Genomic DNA, 17776 nt, shown 5'->3' with positions numbered 1-17776 from the left:
AAGTTAGAAAAAAAAAAAAAAAAAATGATAATTATTGTCTTGTAGCCTAGACTAGACTGAAAAGGCTTCTTGCTAATTTAAATTATTTTTATTTATTTTTTTCATCATGTATTCAGAAGCCCCATTAGTCGATAAACAATTAAACATTATTATTTTGTTTTTTCATCAACCCACATGTTTTGCTTGAATAAAAAAAAAAGCTATTATTAAATTAATTTACAAATAAAAACTTTTTTGTATTGATAATACACTGATTTATTTATTTATTTTTTTTTTTATTATTTTTTATTTTCTATATAACTTAACAATAGAATAATTCTTAAATTTACATATAATAGTGGAAATTGAAGTGAAAAACTTAGTGACTAACGGGTGTTCCAAGTAATGTAATTTATCACAAAAAAATTTATATATTTTTTAATGGAACACAACGCGCGATTTTCGAGTCTCTTTGCACACTTTTTTTTTCACGTGACACAATAAATATATTTGTAAAAAATAATAAGAAAAATACAGATATACAAATGCGCAATAATAATAGAAATTTCTATTTATTTATTTTTTTTCCATCTAATAAAGCTCGTAGTATAAGTTGCAAAAAGATATTATTTTTATCTTTTTTTTTTTTTTTAACTTTTAACATACTTATTGCATTTTTTTTTTTTGTTTTTCACCATTGTCATTGCCTGAAAGCAATTGAATTACGGCAGTGCAATGTTAATACATTATTGAAAGTAAAAAAAATTTTTTTAAATTTTATTATTTGTTATTTTAAACTCAATTATTTTGGTATTGTTAAAATTATTTTTTTATCAATCAACAATACAGCCAATAATAATTTTTTTCGTTTGATTTTTTTAATGATATACTCGAAATGAAAAAATAAAAAAATATTATGGCAAGTGCTTGCTAAAGCTCCAAATTTTTTTAGTCAAATTAAAATAGTATATTTTATTTTTTTGATTTCTATAATAATTAATATTTTAACTTATAAGTTTCATAAGTTTTCCAAACAATTGGAATGTTATTTTTGATCCAGCCAAGCTTTTGTTTTTTTTTTTTTGCTTTTATTTTCACTCAACTTGGCAATTGAATGAGTATTTATAAGTAAAATGATGGTCAATATAATATTTTTTAAAACATAAAAATGACAGAAATTATTTATTTTGTACAAAAATCTTAATTATTTTAATTAAAAAATAAAAATGAACTTATCATTTCTACAATATTACAAATTAAATATTTCGAAATATATATATATGGTTTATTTTTTTTTCTAAATACATCTGCATCACATTTGCAGTATATTTTTTTTTTTTTACATTTAATATATATAATATATGAAACGACAATCAACATTCGAATGTGTTTCTATTAACGTAAAAATAAACGTTAAATGCTGCCTCAGCGAAAAAAAAAAGCAGCTACCAATTTTTTTAAATTGTTTTATATTTTTTTTTTACCATTCTTTGTCCTTTATTTATGGAAGCATATACACTGGTGAATTGATCAATTGAGCTTATCGTAAAATAAGCATTTCATTGTTTCGAATATTCGACAATATTATAGTTTAATTATTTTTATTTATGTTATATAAATCAAAGCCTAACGAGAATTTTTATTTTTCTAAAAATTCAATTCAATCTCTATACTGTTAATATTTTTTTTTTTTTTTATTATTATCAAAATTCACAGGTGTTCATGATTGATACCCTCGAATATTGATATTTAATTGGTGTTATTTATATTTTTTATTCGTTATTTAAACAAACATATTTTATCTCACTCATGGATGATAAACAATTTCATATTAAAAAATTCAATTAATATTAACTTTCATAAACAATAATAAAATACATACAAGAGTCATAATTATTCATTCAATATTAAAAAATAATAATAGCTAATTACATTTTTAAATTATTCTATATATATAAATTAATTTTTCATATACAACGCAAGGCAAACATACATTTTTTATTTTTTTGATTTATCTATTTTATTTTTTTCTAAATAAAATTGTTTACTGGTATATATTTATTCATTTCAATTATTCATCATTTTAACAATCACACATTCACTGTTACATTCACTGAACAGAATAGAATAGAATTCAATGATTTATCATAACCCAAGAGTCGACATGGTTTTACACTTGAAAATGCTATAATACATTTATCGACCAAGAAATTCTACAAAGTCAAATACCATTATTCAAGTGTTATTAAATATTTGCACTTTATAAACCAACACTCGTATTGTTTTCGAAAATAATAATCAATATATTGCTCTTGGCAATTTATAAGTAAATTAAAAAAATAATTATTCATTTATCAGGTCTGATATTTCAAATATTCAAAACTAAAAATGCAATTTATTATTTAATTTCATTTTTTTTTTTTAATTATAAATTTTTTTTATAATAAAAAAAGAACAAAAAAGCTTTTTTTTTTTTTTTAAATTAATATTATTTAAATTTTTTTTATTTTTAATTAATTGATAAACAAAATAAAATATGTGTTATTCAGTCATTTTTATGCGTAATGTACATATGCTGATATCACTGACAGCTACTGCACAATTTTTTATTTAAAAAAAAATTGAAGTTAAAAAAATAACAACAACAAAAAAAAGTCCAGTTAATTGATAAATAAATTTGTGCATAATTAAGTATGTCAGTGTACAATGATTTAATAATTTCAATTGGTTTTATTAAAAATTGAATTAATATAATTGGATTTTAATTATAAAAGTGTTCTTAAATATGATATGTCATTGCTTAATTATTTTTTTATATCTTCTTTTTATGATCACTCATATACACAACAATTAAAAAAAAAAAAAAAAAATACTTAGAATCAATATTATTTATCCGTGTCATTTTCTCAATTTTCTAATAATCATATCACGATTGTTATTTTATTTATCTATTTATTATTTCTTCATCTTCATTTTGTCTTTTTTTTTTACTCTGATTTTTCTTGTTAATCTGGTTCTTTGGCGTTACGAAAGGTAATCGATTGACATCGAAAACACAATCAACACTCCCTTTTATTTTATCAATTTTTTCTTCACCAAATATTTTGAAACTTGCTTCATTCGTTTAAGTACATTACACTGGTTTATATAAAGTTTGAATGATTAATTGTTATATATTTATTTATATATATATACTCTACTCATTGTAGAAAAAAAAAGAAAAAAAAATTGTATGGTTTAGTAGACACACACAGACATTATTAACACCAACTTTCACTTTCACGTTCTTCAACACCATCGCTCTCTTCATCACTTGGCTCCTCCCCATACATGTCAGCTAATTTTCTAAATCTCGGACCGAAATTTGATAGATAATTGAACTTGAGATCTCCATCGTCAGTGCCTGTTTAACAAAAAAAAAAAAAAACATAAAACACCATGAAATTAATTAATTGAATAAAAATGAGATTTCAATTTGAATGGTTTAATGTTGTAAAGAAAAAAAAATACTTACATGATGCTAATGATGACAAAGAACCATCTGAATTTCCTTCTCCTTCGTATGCATAATGCCTGACGTCATCAAACGGATTTGTGTCAGGATCCTTGTCACAGCTCTCTTTTTTTCCATCAAGAAAACCACAAATATCTGGTACTTCGTCAGCAGCTAAAAATAAATAATTGTATTACAAAAAAAAATGAGTCATACATACATATAAATTGAATCATTGAGATAGAAAAAATAAATAAATAAATAAATTAATTTACCTCTTCCTTGAAGTATGGATGGTGCAATTTTAGAATCAATTGGTTGATCATCATAAATACGTCTAAGTACATTTAAATCAAAGCCAGTATCAACTTCACCACCACCTTCATCCTCATAATTAATAATATTTTCTCTTATATCATCCATATCTTTATATAAATCATTATCTTTTTTCTTTATCATAACAAAAACAATTATAAATAATGCCAATCCTAGAAAAGATGCTAGTAAAGGCAATATAAATTTAGAACGTACAACAAAACTAGCAGCAGCATTTGTTTCAAGTGTACAACCTAATTTAGTATTATGATGATATGATGGCATACCAAGATTTAATGTATTGCCATTAATTGTCATATTTTTAATACAACCAGAAAAACCTTTTTGTGTTGGTGTATAATTCCATGAATAATGTTGTCTCAATTCATTAAATTGTGTTAAACTACCACCAATTTGTATTGGACTATTGACATTTAAAAATTCATTTGTTCCTAATGGTGCTGTTAATCTCATACAAATTGATGTACCACAATTATCAACTTTTAATTCAATAGTTGTTTTAGTCCATAATACATCAATTTTATGACTTTTACCATCAGTTAATATTGTTTCATTGTGTTCAAGTTTAACAGTACCAGTACCATAATCAACATATAATACAGCTAAACCATTTTGTATTTCTAATGACATAAAATCTTGTATATTTATTAATGGATTAAAATACATTGGTCCAAAATAAAATATTAAACCATCTTTATTATATGGTGTTACTTCTAAACCAACATGTGATTCATCACATGCTTGTCCTGGTGATGGCATTATTGACCAACCATTACCATCAAAACCAATACCAAGTAATTCACAATGTGGTCCATCAAAATTTGGTGGACATTCACAACGATCTTTTAATGGTGTACCACCATTTAAACATACTGGTGGTTCAGCAATATGACATGTACATAATGGATCAACAACAGCACGTACACCAACAAATGAACTTGTATTTGTAAATACAGAATATGGTACTGTACTTATATTTAAATAATTACGACATGAATTATTACAATGTAATTTTTCAAATAAACATTCATCAATATTAATAAGCATTATATTAACATTTAATTCATCACTTAATTTATCATAATTTTCAGTTAATATTGTATTTAATTTTTCTGATGCCCAATATGGACTAGCATGTGCTGAAAATCTAACATCTAATAAACTTTTATTTTGATTATTATGTGGTGAATGTAATACTGTAAATACATCAACATTTTCAACACTAATATTAAGTATTTTAGCATATTCTTCTTGAAAACGATCTTTTATACTTTTTTTAGTATCAATATCTTTTATTATAAATTCTTCTTGTGTTATATTTAACAAACGTATTGATCCAGATCGTAATACAGCTTCTTCTGGTATATCTTTAATTGTTATACTAACTTGTGCATTAACAGTATGACTTTCAATGAGTAAACTTGCTTCAGTAACAGTAAAATTTAATATATAATTACCACTTTTTGTACCAGATAACATTGTTATCATACCAGTATTTGAATTAAGATCAAATCCAGGCTGATTATCATTATTATACCATTGAAAATATTTATCAGCTAAATCCCAATCATCTTTATCATCAACATAAACACGTCCAATATCAGTATCTGGTGATTCACCTCGATAATTATAAACAAATATTGAACTTGAACCTTCATTCATTGGATTATCATTTTCATCACCAATAATAACAATTAATGTTGATGTACCAGTCATTGTTGGTTCACCACCATCACTTATTGTTATTGGTATATTATAACTCTTTTTTTCTTCACGATCAAATTTAACTTTAGCATAAAGATAACCATCAGCAATTGTAAATTTATTATTAATATCTTCATTTTCTTGATTAATATCAATATAATATTTAAATGGTGGTCCATTTTTATCTGAATCATAATCACGTGCTTGTAATTTTGTTATTTTACCTGGTTCTTTATTTTCACGCCAAATAACTGGTTCTTTCATATCTAAAAACGGTGCATTATCATTAATATCATTTAGTGTAATATGTACTTCAACAAGACTTTGTATTGAATTTGGACCACCATCTTCATCACGTGCTTTAACATTAATAACCCATGTTGAACGTCCATTTGGTAAATCTCTATCAAGTGGTTTTTTTAATTTCATACAGCCATATTGATCAATTGATATTAATGGCTGTTGATCAATATCTTTTATTGAATAAACAATATGTTGATCAGCACTACGATCAGTAACATCTGGATCATATGCTTTAACTGTTGTTAAACAACCTTGAAATAAAAATTCTTCATCAATAATTGGATTTCTTTCAAATTCTTCAAATTCCGGTGGATTATCATTAATATTTTCAATAAATATTCTAACTGTTGCTGTATCATCAGCATTACCATCAGATGCACGTACTGTTAAATTATATGATGGATATTTTTCATAATCTGGTGGATTATTAACACGTATTCTACCAGTTTCAGCTTCAATATAAAATGTATCAGCAGTATTACCAGATATAATACTATATGTTACTGGACTTGCAATATCTTCATCGTTAGCATGTACTTGTACAACAATTTTATGTTTATTTGAATTTTCACCAACTGAACGTGCTGTATATACTGATTCATTAAAATGTGGTGGATTATCATTTTTATCACCAATTTCAATTCTAAATGTACTTTCTAAATAATTATGTTCACCTGTTTTTGAATTTGCACTTGGTGAACTATCTGTTGCAATGACTTTTAAATCATAAATACCTTCTCTTTCACGATCAAATACTTTTAGCGTTGTTATATTACCTGTTTTTTCATCAATTTTAAATAAATCATCATAATTACCAAGTTTATATGTTATTTGATTATGTTCTTCAGTACCATCAGCATCACTTGCACGTACTTGCATTACAAATGTACCCTCTGGTTCATTTTCTAATACACCACCAACTTTAATATCATTAAATACTGGTGAATGATCATTAACATCTAATACATTTATATGAATTTTTGTTTCAGCACCTAAATTATGATCATTCATAACACGTACAAGTAAAGTATATTCATTTGTTTTACCATAATCAAGTGTTTGTGCTAATCTAATATGTGCTGTATTACCATCTGAATTTAATTTAAATGTACCATGTTTATTCATTGGTTCAGTAACACCATTTATCAATGAAAATAATACACGTGGTTTATCATCAATATTTGATTGTGCTTGTAGTGTTATTATATTATTATCAAAATCATGAGAATTTTCTTGAATGCTTATTGTTGAATTTGGCTCAATAAGTGTAAATGATGGTGATTTTTTATTTGATTCAACAATTTCAATTGTCAAACGTATTTCTTCAGATTTTGGTTCTTGTCCTTGATCAGTTGCTCTTGCTATTAATTTAAATTTATATCCTTCTTCTTTATCTATTTTTTTATTCAGTGTTATTATACCAGTTTCTGGATTTACTTTAAAATAATCATTTTCATCTGGTCGTAATGATGATATATTAAATCTAACAACTGCCTTGTTACCATCATCAATATCTGTTGCTGATAGTGTCATTACTCTTCGACCAACTGGTAAATCTTTTGGCACTGATTCATCATAAGACTGAAAAGAAAAAAATTTATTTCATCAAAAATATATATTGATTATTTTTCATAGACATTTATTTTCATGCATTACATGATAATAATAAATTATTATTAAAAAAAAAAAAAAAAACAACAACACCGATTACACCGCGGACCAACCTTGTAGGCGGAATTTCCACGTGAGACCTAATTTTTAACAAAATTTTAATTTCAATGAACGAATTAAATTCTGCTGTCTGCGATACATTTTTTTTTTGTTTATCAATATTAATATCAACAAAGCAATCAAGTGTAAAAAAGAAAAAAAAAAAAAAGTGTTGAATACATAAAAGATAAGCTGCTTACCACTCTGTCAAAAACTGGAGCATTATCATTGATGTCCTCGATTATAACTTTGAAGGAGCATACATCAGTCAGACGAAAAAATCCATTGTCTGTTGCAATGACTGTTAGCCAAGCTTCTTTTTCACGATATGGTTCGTCTCTATCAAAAAATTGAGTTGTTCTAATCCATCCAGTGACATTATTTATTTCAAATTTAAGTCTTTCCAATGGTTCTTTTTCCAAGCTGTATGTTATTTTTCCTAAAACATTTAAATAAATTATTATTAACATGCCAACTATTTATTATCAAATATAAACAGTTTGCTTAAACTGACCTCCTTGATTTATTGGATCTGGATCAACAGCTTGTACTTGTATAACTTCATAACCAGGTCGTTCTTCTTCTTTCATAGTAGGATGATAATTATTACAATTCGTAAAAACTGGTTTGTGATTGTGACCATCATTTTTAGCCTAGATAAATGCAAAAAAAAAATAAAATAAAATAAATAAATAAATATAAAATTAATTTAACAAACATGAAAAATCACTAAAAATATAATTGATTTAATATAAAATGTACATTTTAAAATTGAAAAAAAACTAGATACGAGTTTTTTGCTAAAAGTCTATTTTATTACTTGACTGTATAAATAAATATTTAAACTACAGTAAAAGTGCCACGTAATGTATAATATATTAACACACAAATGTATTTTTTATTTCAAAAAAATATTGAATACAGAATAACACATTTTTGCTTTTTTTTTTTTAAATAAATATTAACTCACCACTGATTTATCATTATTAGGATGTTCTTGTCGTGGCTCAGAATGTCTCGAATGTCGCATTTTTGTTGCATCACCTGTAACAAAATAATAAAAACATTAATCACAATTAATTTTCATTTATATAAATAATAATCAATCAAATATGTCATTAGTAAAAGAAGAAAAAAAAAATATATAAAAAGGGGTAATTGTACTGCAAGCAGCAGCGGGTATAGTGTGTCATAAAGTAATGTTTAAATAACAGGGTAAAAAAGGGTTGGGTTTTAGTTACAGGGGTCGTAGAAAAAGTAGGGGTAACGAAAAAAAAAAAAAATATATATCCACATATATAAACCACGAGATTGCAGTGAATAATAATAGACGAGCTTCGATCTCATCTGTCGTTTTATTTTTCATCTCTACCTAGCATATCAAATCACCAAATACATAAACATAATTAAATATATAATTTTTAAATTTAATTGTCCATTAAAAATATAGATAAACTATTTGACCATATCTTAATCAACTTAATTCATCATAATTGAAGAAAATTATTACACCTAGATCGTTGTTGATGTCGGTCAAGGCTGTTGCGTGAATAAATATTCATGCTCGCATGTGGCAACAAGCGACACATGATCGATATACATATCGAGTCAAACATAAGTGTCTAACATTATGTTTTTATTAAACTCTAATAAAAAACAGGATCAAAAAAAAAAAATATAATAATAAATTCTAAAAATATATTATGCAAAGTTTGAAAGAACTGCTAATTCATCTTCAAGTTTTTGATGTTGTTGCGGATAAATTTTTTTTTATTTATATACTTTTTGTGTGTGACATCAGTGGTTATGACACATGAGTAGTGATATATTTACTTTTTTTATTTTATATATAAGAAACTTCAAAAGAAAATTATTTTTTTTTATATATAGAAAAAAATAATATAAGCAAGTTTGGTGAACTGGCACCGATAGTTTTAATATCCTCCCTTATTCTCAAGATCGCGTGATAGTATATTCACCTTATTCATCCTCCTCCTCTTCCTCCTCTTTTCCCCTATTATTTTCTACATATACTTGCCAACTTCCTCTATAGAACAACATAAACTTCCACCGGATGTAACTAGCTACTATACTTTTTCTTAAATCGACCTTGACTAAAGAAAAATTTCCAACAACTTGTCAATTTAAAAATATACCTGCATGTACTTTCAAAAACTTTTTCATATAAATATCTTTGAAGATATATATCGATTCAATTTTACAACAAGTACAGACAAAAGTTATAATACTAAGATTATTGAATGAAAGAGCTAACTAATGATGATAAAATACTGTATTTGCTTACATATGTATGTACAAAATTTATTATGTTAGAAACACACATATATGTAAGCAAGTTTAGAATTAATGCAGATGTGGTCTGCAGTCAGTGGTTCACTCAGGGAATATTCGTCAATGTGGGCCATTCACCGCGGGGGCTGCATGCCAATTTTCCAACATTAAATATATACATATATCGACATTCTCATTACGTAAATTATTATCGAACGCTTCAATTGCCGGATGCGAAGGATTGCACCCTGTTCAACGCGCTATCGAACGTCAATTTAAACTACATATGTGTATACTCTACATACGTACATACACATGTATTGTTATTATACATTCAAATACCTCAAAATTGTACATATAATGCATAACGTATTGTTATTCTATACATACATATTTGTGTGCAATGAAATTGTTATTTTATATATTATTTAGTAATTAATATTTTATTTCAAATTGAGTTGAAATGTTTTTTTTTTTTTTTTGATATATTTTATATATGTATTTATTTATTTATCATTTATTTGTACAATGGAAATTATAACTGTCAACTTTTGATACCCGCTGGATATTATCCATACAGTTTAAAAATCAACCACAAATTTTCATATTTATAAATATTATTTTTATCATTAAATTTATTTTATAATAATACATGACAAGTGCATGATATTGCTATCAGTTATTTGATAAATTTTTGTCTTTTTTTTTTGATATTATATATACTCACACAGAGAAAAAAAAATAAAAAATCTTTGAAATAATTTTTGTCATTAAAATGACAAATTCTCTTATCTAAATTGAAAAAAAAAAATAATATCAATATATATAATTATTATTCAATAATTTATTAACATGAATATCATAATTTACAAGATAAAAAAAATTTATAAATCATCAAATGATATATTTAGCAATTCGCTATACTGTCAATTTACACAATAAGTGTGTATTTAAGAATTGATAAAATTAGGCATTCAAGCCATATCTAAAATCGTCGATCAATAAAGTTAACACGATACAAAAGCCATATTGTACATAATGCTGATCGTTGTTATTAAGTTCAGCGTGTTGTCCACCCTGTTTTCCCCCTTGATCGCGTCCTTGCTAACCCCCCTTGATGCAGGAGCATTGAATCTCTCCCCAGCCTGCTGCTGCTCAACTCAATACAACATTCATTTCAATACATATATAATATTGTACTTGAACCCCCTTGCTTATTTCCCATGTACCTTGGCATGTAATCTTCGAAAATCCCCTTTTTTTTTTCCTCCAAAATCCAAATACAAAATTGGTCCATGCTACTGCTGTTTGTGTTACGCACGAGGCAATGACATACGCACGTGAGTGTGTCTTCACAGCAGCCAAACCCACAATTTTTATATATATTATTATTTACTTAATGTATATGAAACAAGGCGTATATAATAAAATATATACTTACGAAAGGGAAATTGTATATAATGTGAAGCAGAACGTTAAATCGATGAGTCATATAAATAAAATTGGGGAAGCTGAGAGTACATTTGCGGCGTACATCAAGGGGACCAAAATCATATTGTCTTGTTCTCTCTTGTGTATTTAAACAACATGCTAACAAAGCATATCTTGAAATTATTGTGGGAGAAGTAATAAATAAATGGGAAAATAAAAAAAACTATTAAACCAGTCAATCACAATTTTATTTTATTTACTTTTTTCAATTTTCTTCTGTATTTATAAAACACAATGACAAAAAAAAAAAAAATATATATACAATGAGGAACAAAGAGATAGAAAATAGAGAAATAAAAAAAACATGGATAAAAAAATTTATTAACAATTTTTTGCATCCTGTCCAATAGAATAAATTAGAAAATAAATTCAAGTGTATTTTGACTGGGAATATAACCTGCAGACTTAAAAATTCTCTATTTTTTTTTATTATAGATAAAAAATTTAAAAAAAATTTCTGTTGTATGTGTACTATGTCACGACAATAATTGGATTACAGAAATTCGATTAAAGGCCAAAGAATTTTCTCGGGGGCATTTCCACGGATGCCCGGTACAAAAGTCACATCTCTCTTGGGTATAATGTTTGTTGAAATTATTTTTTATAAATGCCAGTATCACTTTAACTTAAAAAAAATTATTTTATTTATTATTAATATAAATAATATCTTAAAAATCTATAAATAATTATTTTAAAGCTTTCGAGCTTTTATATTTTTTTAAATTATACAAAATGAGATGAACGAAAAACAAAAAAAAAAAAAAAAAAGAGAGCAGTTAAATTTACATTAATTTTTTGAACATTTCATGTTGTTTAATAATTGTTTAACAATAGGGGCTAAAAAGTTTTTATGTTTAAAACTAAGGTAAAATTTAATGACTCAGTGAATAAGTGAAAAAGTCTAGTATAATGTTTAAACTGTAATTCTGGACAGCTGAGTGAGAGGCCCTCAGAAAGACCAGACAAACAACAAGAGAATAAGATAAATAAATTGAAACTGATTTGGCTTGAGCGCATTTTATTCCCTCATGTACACTCTACAATCGCAATTTTTTGCTTTCAACTTAATTCATTACTTAATACAATTAAAAAAAAAAAAAACACATTAATAATAATTTAAAATGAAAAAAGGGTGCTTGTTATTTTAACAACATTTTTCATGATAAAACAATGACTGATTATTAATCAAGTCTTATGAAAAATTACATGAATATTATTTAAAAATTAATAATAAACAAGATGAATCATAGCTTTTTTTTTTTTTTTTATTATTTATACAGTTTTATTTTCGAGGTCAAAATAAAAAAGGATGATAAAATATCATGATGATAATAATAATCAAGTCAAACACACGTGAGAGATTCTGAGTATAAGCTGACGTGTTTTTAAAGAATGTTAAATGACGTCATGCACATATAAAGATTTGTTACAATAAGAATAAATTTTTTTTTATTCATTTTTTCATATAGCTTACACACTTTCAATATACCTGAGTCAGCCAAACTTAAATATGATGATCAAAAAATACATAAAACCCACAATGCAACTCATTCATTCATTCATATATTTATCAATAAAAAAACAAATAAAAAAATTGACATGTAGATATGTAGAGTATTGAAAGAAGGAAAAAGAGAAAATGATAAAAATATAAATTATTCTGGAATAATTTTATTTTTAAAATTAACAATTGAGGGAGAGAATCTAGCATACAGAAAAATCAGTGATATGACAAGTCAACGGATTGTAAATTTTTGTAGCTTTTGTTGGTTAATTTCGTTGATTTTGTTAAATTAAAAAATATATTTTATTGTGCAGTCATAGTATCACATAAAAAAGTTCCCCTTGAATGTATAATTTATAGTTTCATCTATATTATTTATCTCAACAGTAAAATTTACATGAATATATTTGGTCTCATTCACACATGACTATTTCGATTTAGATAATTTAATTAGCTTTAATAAAAAAAAAACCTCTGTGACATAATAAAAATTGATTTATCAATTGAAAAATATATTTATTTATTTTTTCTACAAGTTATTATATATATTAAAATAAAATCAAAAATTTATTTTTGTATTTCAAATAACTGTCAATAATATAAATAGAACAATTTCATTTTTTCTATCTTATATATTCTAATATTTACATGTTTTGATATTATTTTTTTTATATTGCAATTTTTACTTGTTATATCGATTGTAAAAATACAACAAAAATTTGCATATATTTGAAAAATATGTGCTATGATTGATCACAACTAAGACGTGCTTAGTTTGCATGATGCTTTTTCAACAATTTAATATTATATTTTTACTTGTTAACGTCAAAACATGAAATAAAAATAAAATACATATAAAAAACATTACTATTTTTTTTTCAAGTGTCATAAGATTCATAAGTATATTTTGTTATTTAATTTTTATTTTGCTCTTACTATCCCCTCAATGTGATTTAATTTATGTGGCTTCTTGTCTCGTATCACTTTGGAATATTCATAATCTTATCCAGTGTCCTGAGTAGAATAAAAATTCTCACGCTACTCTTTTGAAAGGTAAGAGTAAAGTCTTACTTGCAAGATATAGAGAAAAAAAAAATTAAATTATATTATATATATTATAAAAAAAAAAAAAAATAGTTGAGCAAAATGGGGGAGTGTGACATTGGCCAAGTAGAAGTAGTAAGAAACAAGCTACCTAGTATCAAGCAGTATCAAGTAAACAAGAATCAAGCAAGCCGGCAACGTTGCTAAAGAATCCACCAGGTTGTATTTTATTCCAGTTACACCACTTCATGCTTGATGGCAGGGCCGTAACATAAACTTTTCTTCTCCAACCATTTATCTATACATCCAATAAAACTAGAATACTTTTTCTTCTATATTTTCTTTTAGCTAATATTCTTGCCTCCCTTTCAATTTATTTTCGAAACAATTGAAAGGTATTGTACCAACAAATACAACACATTAAACTCAAATATATTAACTATGAATTGTTTCAAGCAATTTAATCCAATTTTCATATAATACTCATCGTTGTTAACCATGTCTGACTATATGAACCAAGTGGATGTCTCTCCCTTCTCTCTTTCATTTTATAAATTATATATCGTAAAATTGTGTAATTGAAATAACGTATATGAAGATTCATCTTATGAATCACGATTTAATAATAAATTCCAGTTAACATATCGAGTGAATCAAAGCCTCAAGTACAACTGATGAATCAAATATAAATTATCAACTACTAATACAACTTAAGGAGGAGTAAAAAAAAAATAAACACAGAAAAATGTCATTTGAAAACAGGAAATGACTCAAATGTCGATTAGAAATTGAAACCACGTCAAATAAATTTATCAAACATCAATTGGTAAAATTATTAATTTTTAATAAAGACATTTGAATGTTAAAAATTATTCACAAGGTAACATGTCAATAGATGGAAAAATAAGCTTAAAAAAAATCATAATAAATTGATAAGATGAATAGAATAAATATCGCAAAATGAAGAGATAAAAAAATTGTAGAAAAATGATAATTTAAAGAAAAAGGAACAAGTGAAAATAATGAATGTTGGTGCTGTCGGGTGTAAAATTGAATGGAGCTTTTGAAATTTCTACTTATAAATATGACAGATATTGGTTTTTTTTTTTTTTCAAAAATTTATTATCATTGAAAATTTCATGATGATGATGATGATTTTACGAAGAAGAAGAATAATAATAATAAAATGAAGATGAAAATGATGACGACAAGAATATATCGAGGGACTTGGTCACTACATGACGAAGCCACGCTATCGTGTTTTTGTATATGTATATAGAAAAAGTACAGTATCATACTATATACAACATACACGGACCCAATCGTTGTGTTGCGCCAACCGTCAGTTCTTTGCCCCCATTATAAACTCTCAAAGACTACAAATATATATAGATATACCTTAAAGTTGTAAAACGAACTAACAGTTTATTTCATTTTTACATTGCAAAATAATCTTGAATAAATAAATAAATTAAAAATAACAAAAAAAAAAAAACAACTAAAATTCAACTACTTTTCAAGTTTTAAAAGTCAAAGAAAAAAATCAACAATAAAAGCACAACAATAACAGTAACAAAATTTACAAATAATAAAAATTTGGTAAAAGTTGTTGGCCAATCTGAAGAAGGAGCAGAGTGGTAAAAGAAAGGATATTGAGGACAAAGGAAATTGCTTGCATGCAAAATATAATATATATTTTTATAAATATAATTTATATAGGTATATATATAAATAAAATAAATAATATATATATTCAGGTGAGGTGTGGTTTAAACACACAAAAATCACATGGAATCCTATTCAGTTATCAGGCGATTAGTCACGCTCTGTTCTATGGCTGCATTGAACACTCAACTGATACACTTTTTTATGTCTGGTCCTTTTTTTTTATTCTTTTTAAAAAATTTATCTAAACAATTAGATTATTGTTATTTGATAATATTAAATATATTTTGATGAAAACTCAGGTCATTGTATATCGTTACTTCCGCAATTTTCAAATTTAGCATGTATTTAAATTTCAACCCCAATGGATAAAAATTATATTAGCTATATAATTCATATGTGTGTGTATTAAGCCTATTTGAGCATATCGGATATCCATATCTAACATTGGATAAACATTCAATATATAAATACCAAAAAGATAATTTTTTTTTGTATACTTAGAATATGATAATCGTAATTCAAACATCCTCTTTGTCTCTTTTTTTTTTTTAATTTTATTTTTTAAAAAAATACACGTACACATTTGCAAGGTATTTTTTTTTTTATATTACTTGTATTTTTTATTTTCAAAAATAAAATAAATAAAATGGTCTTTTGTATGAACATATACAAGGGGACACACTCAAGAAAGAAAAAAAATCGGAAAAAAAAGAATTTGAAAAAGAAATAAAATAAAAAAAAAAAAAAAAATGAGAAAAACGAAAGAATTTGACAGGCAACGCCGGTTGTTGAGAATTTTTTTTTTATATTTTTTTTCAAGTCCCCGTGTTGAGTGGTTTTACACAAATGGAGTATAAGGCCCAATACGCATGCGCACAATTTATACTATATTTTTTTACTATGTACAGTGTAGTATAGGGCCCAACATAATATGAGTACACCTGAAAAATAAATACTCCAAAGAGCCAGATTGCCGAGTGAAATTTTTTCGTTTTACCAAGCTCAGAAATCGGGGCCCCTGTAGTTAAAAACTCACAAACAACTTACCAAGACTTCCAATGATTAAAATGAACAATGAAATGGTCCCCACAAGCCTCGCCCAACGGTCCCAACATCGTACAACTTCCATTATTATTATATACTGTTGTCTAATTGTCTCCTCAAATATTCACCAATTTTAACTATATGATATATTTTTCTTTTTTTTCTATTCAATATACATTTATTTCAACCGAAAAAAACTGGTTAATCTAACTGAATCACCATAAAGCACTTAAGAAAAAAAAAAACAAGATGATAAAAATAAGAATTTACAGTCGTGATTATAAAAAAAAAAATAATAATTATAACTCAAAAGTGTGCTCACGATTGAGGATTAATACACGTGTACAACATTTTAATATTTTTCAATAATGTACAATTTCTTTCAACCCTCATTGTCAACATTTTTATATAATATATATTTAAATTAAACACCTGTTAATCAACTCTCTTTTTTTGGTTAAACTTTTTCACTTATAAATCGAAAAAACAATAATACAATTTGTTGATCACATTTAAATATAATATTTTGCACACAAAATAAAGTTAATATTTAAATTTAAATCACATAAACACAATTAGGGGAAAAAAATAATTTTTTTTTTTTTAATAACTCAGTGTTTATTATTATTTTTTTAAAAATAATAATAACAACAATACAACGCTTAGAGAGAGACGCGCTCACTCAACTGAAGCCTGCGGTAAGAACGTTGAAATTGTACAGACGCGTACCCCCACTTGGATCCTGATACTCGTACCCCCGTAGGGTTCACTGTATAACACAAATACGTGCGCATTATTGACAAAGAGAGAAAGAAATATATGCTTCTCCTCAACCCCTCCTGATACCCGGCATCGTGACTTTTGTTGCTTTACTATTTCTCTCCTGTTCTCTCCCCTGTCCCCTTTGACTATCAACTAGGCTTGTCCCATCTTTTCCTCTCTCTCTCGGATATGCTTCAAAGAAAAACTCTCTCTCCTTTTTTTTTTACTATGCTACAAACACACAACACCGTAAAATTATTTCAATGTATTGGTATAATAATCAACGTATAGTAGAAATAGAAAAAAATGAAAAAAAAAAGATGAGCCATGTGTAATCTCTCTCCCCTAACCACCCCCTCCACATTTCAGGTATACTCATAGCATACGGGACAAGAGGAGAACAACTTGTTGATTGTTGTTGATTGCTCAGGAACGTATATTGTATG

The 17776-nt window shown here is 25.8% G+C and overlaps 1 protein-coding gene across 1 annotated transcript; it reads right to left on the bottom strand.

Annotated features, from left to right (window-relative positions):
* Positions 1-1010: 1010 nt before the first annotated feature.
* On the bottom strand, positions 1011-17256 carry LOC122848580 (DE-cadherin). The gene is made up of 7 exons (XM_044146753.1): positions 16572-17256; positions 8496-8569; positions 8040-8178; positions 7726-7964; positions 3748-7396; positions 3494-3646; positions 1011-3382 (listed from the first exon to the last, which is right to left on the bottom strand). The coding sequence occupies exons 1-7, from the start codon at positions 16651-16653 to the stop codon at positions 3240-3242; spliced, it is 4479 nt and encodes a 1492-aa protein (XP_044002688.1). The 5' UTR covers positions 16654-17256; the 3' UTR covers positions 1011-3239.
* Positions 17257-17776: the final 520 nt, after the last annotated feature.

This window comes from Aphidius gifuensis, linkage group LG2 (assembly GCF_014905175.1).
Source record: "Aphidius gifuensis isolate YNYX2018 linkage group LG2, ASM1490517v1, whole genome shotgun sequence".
NCBI classification, from domain to species: Eukaryota; Metazoa; Arthropoda; class Insecta; order Hymenoptera; family Braconidae; genus Aphidius; species Aphidius gifuensis.
Note: the sequence above shows the minus strand (reverse complement) of the source record. Positions and strands in the feature narration are given on the sequence as shown.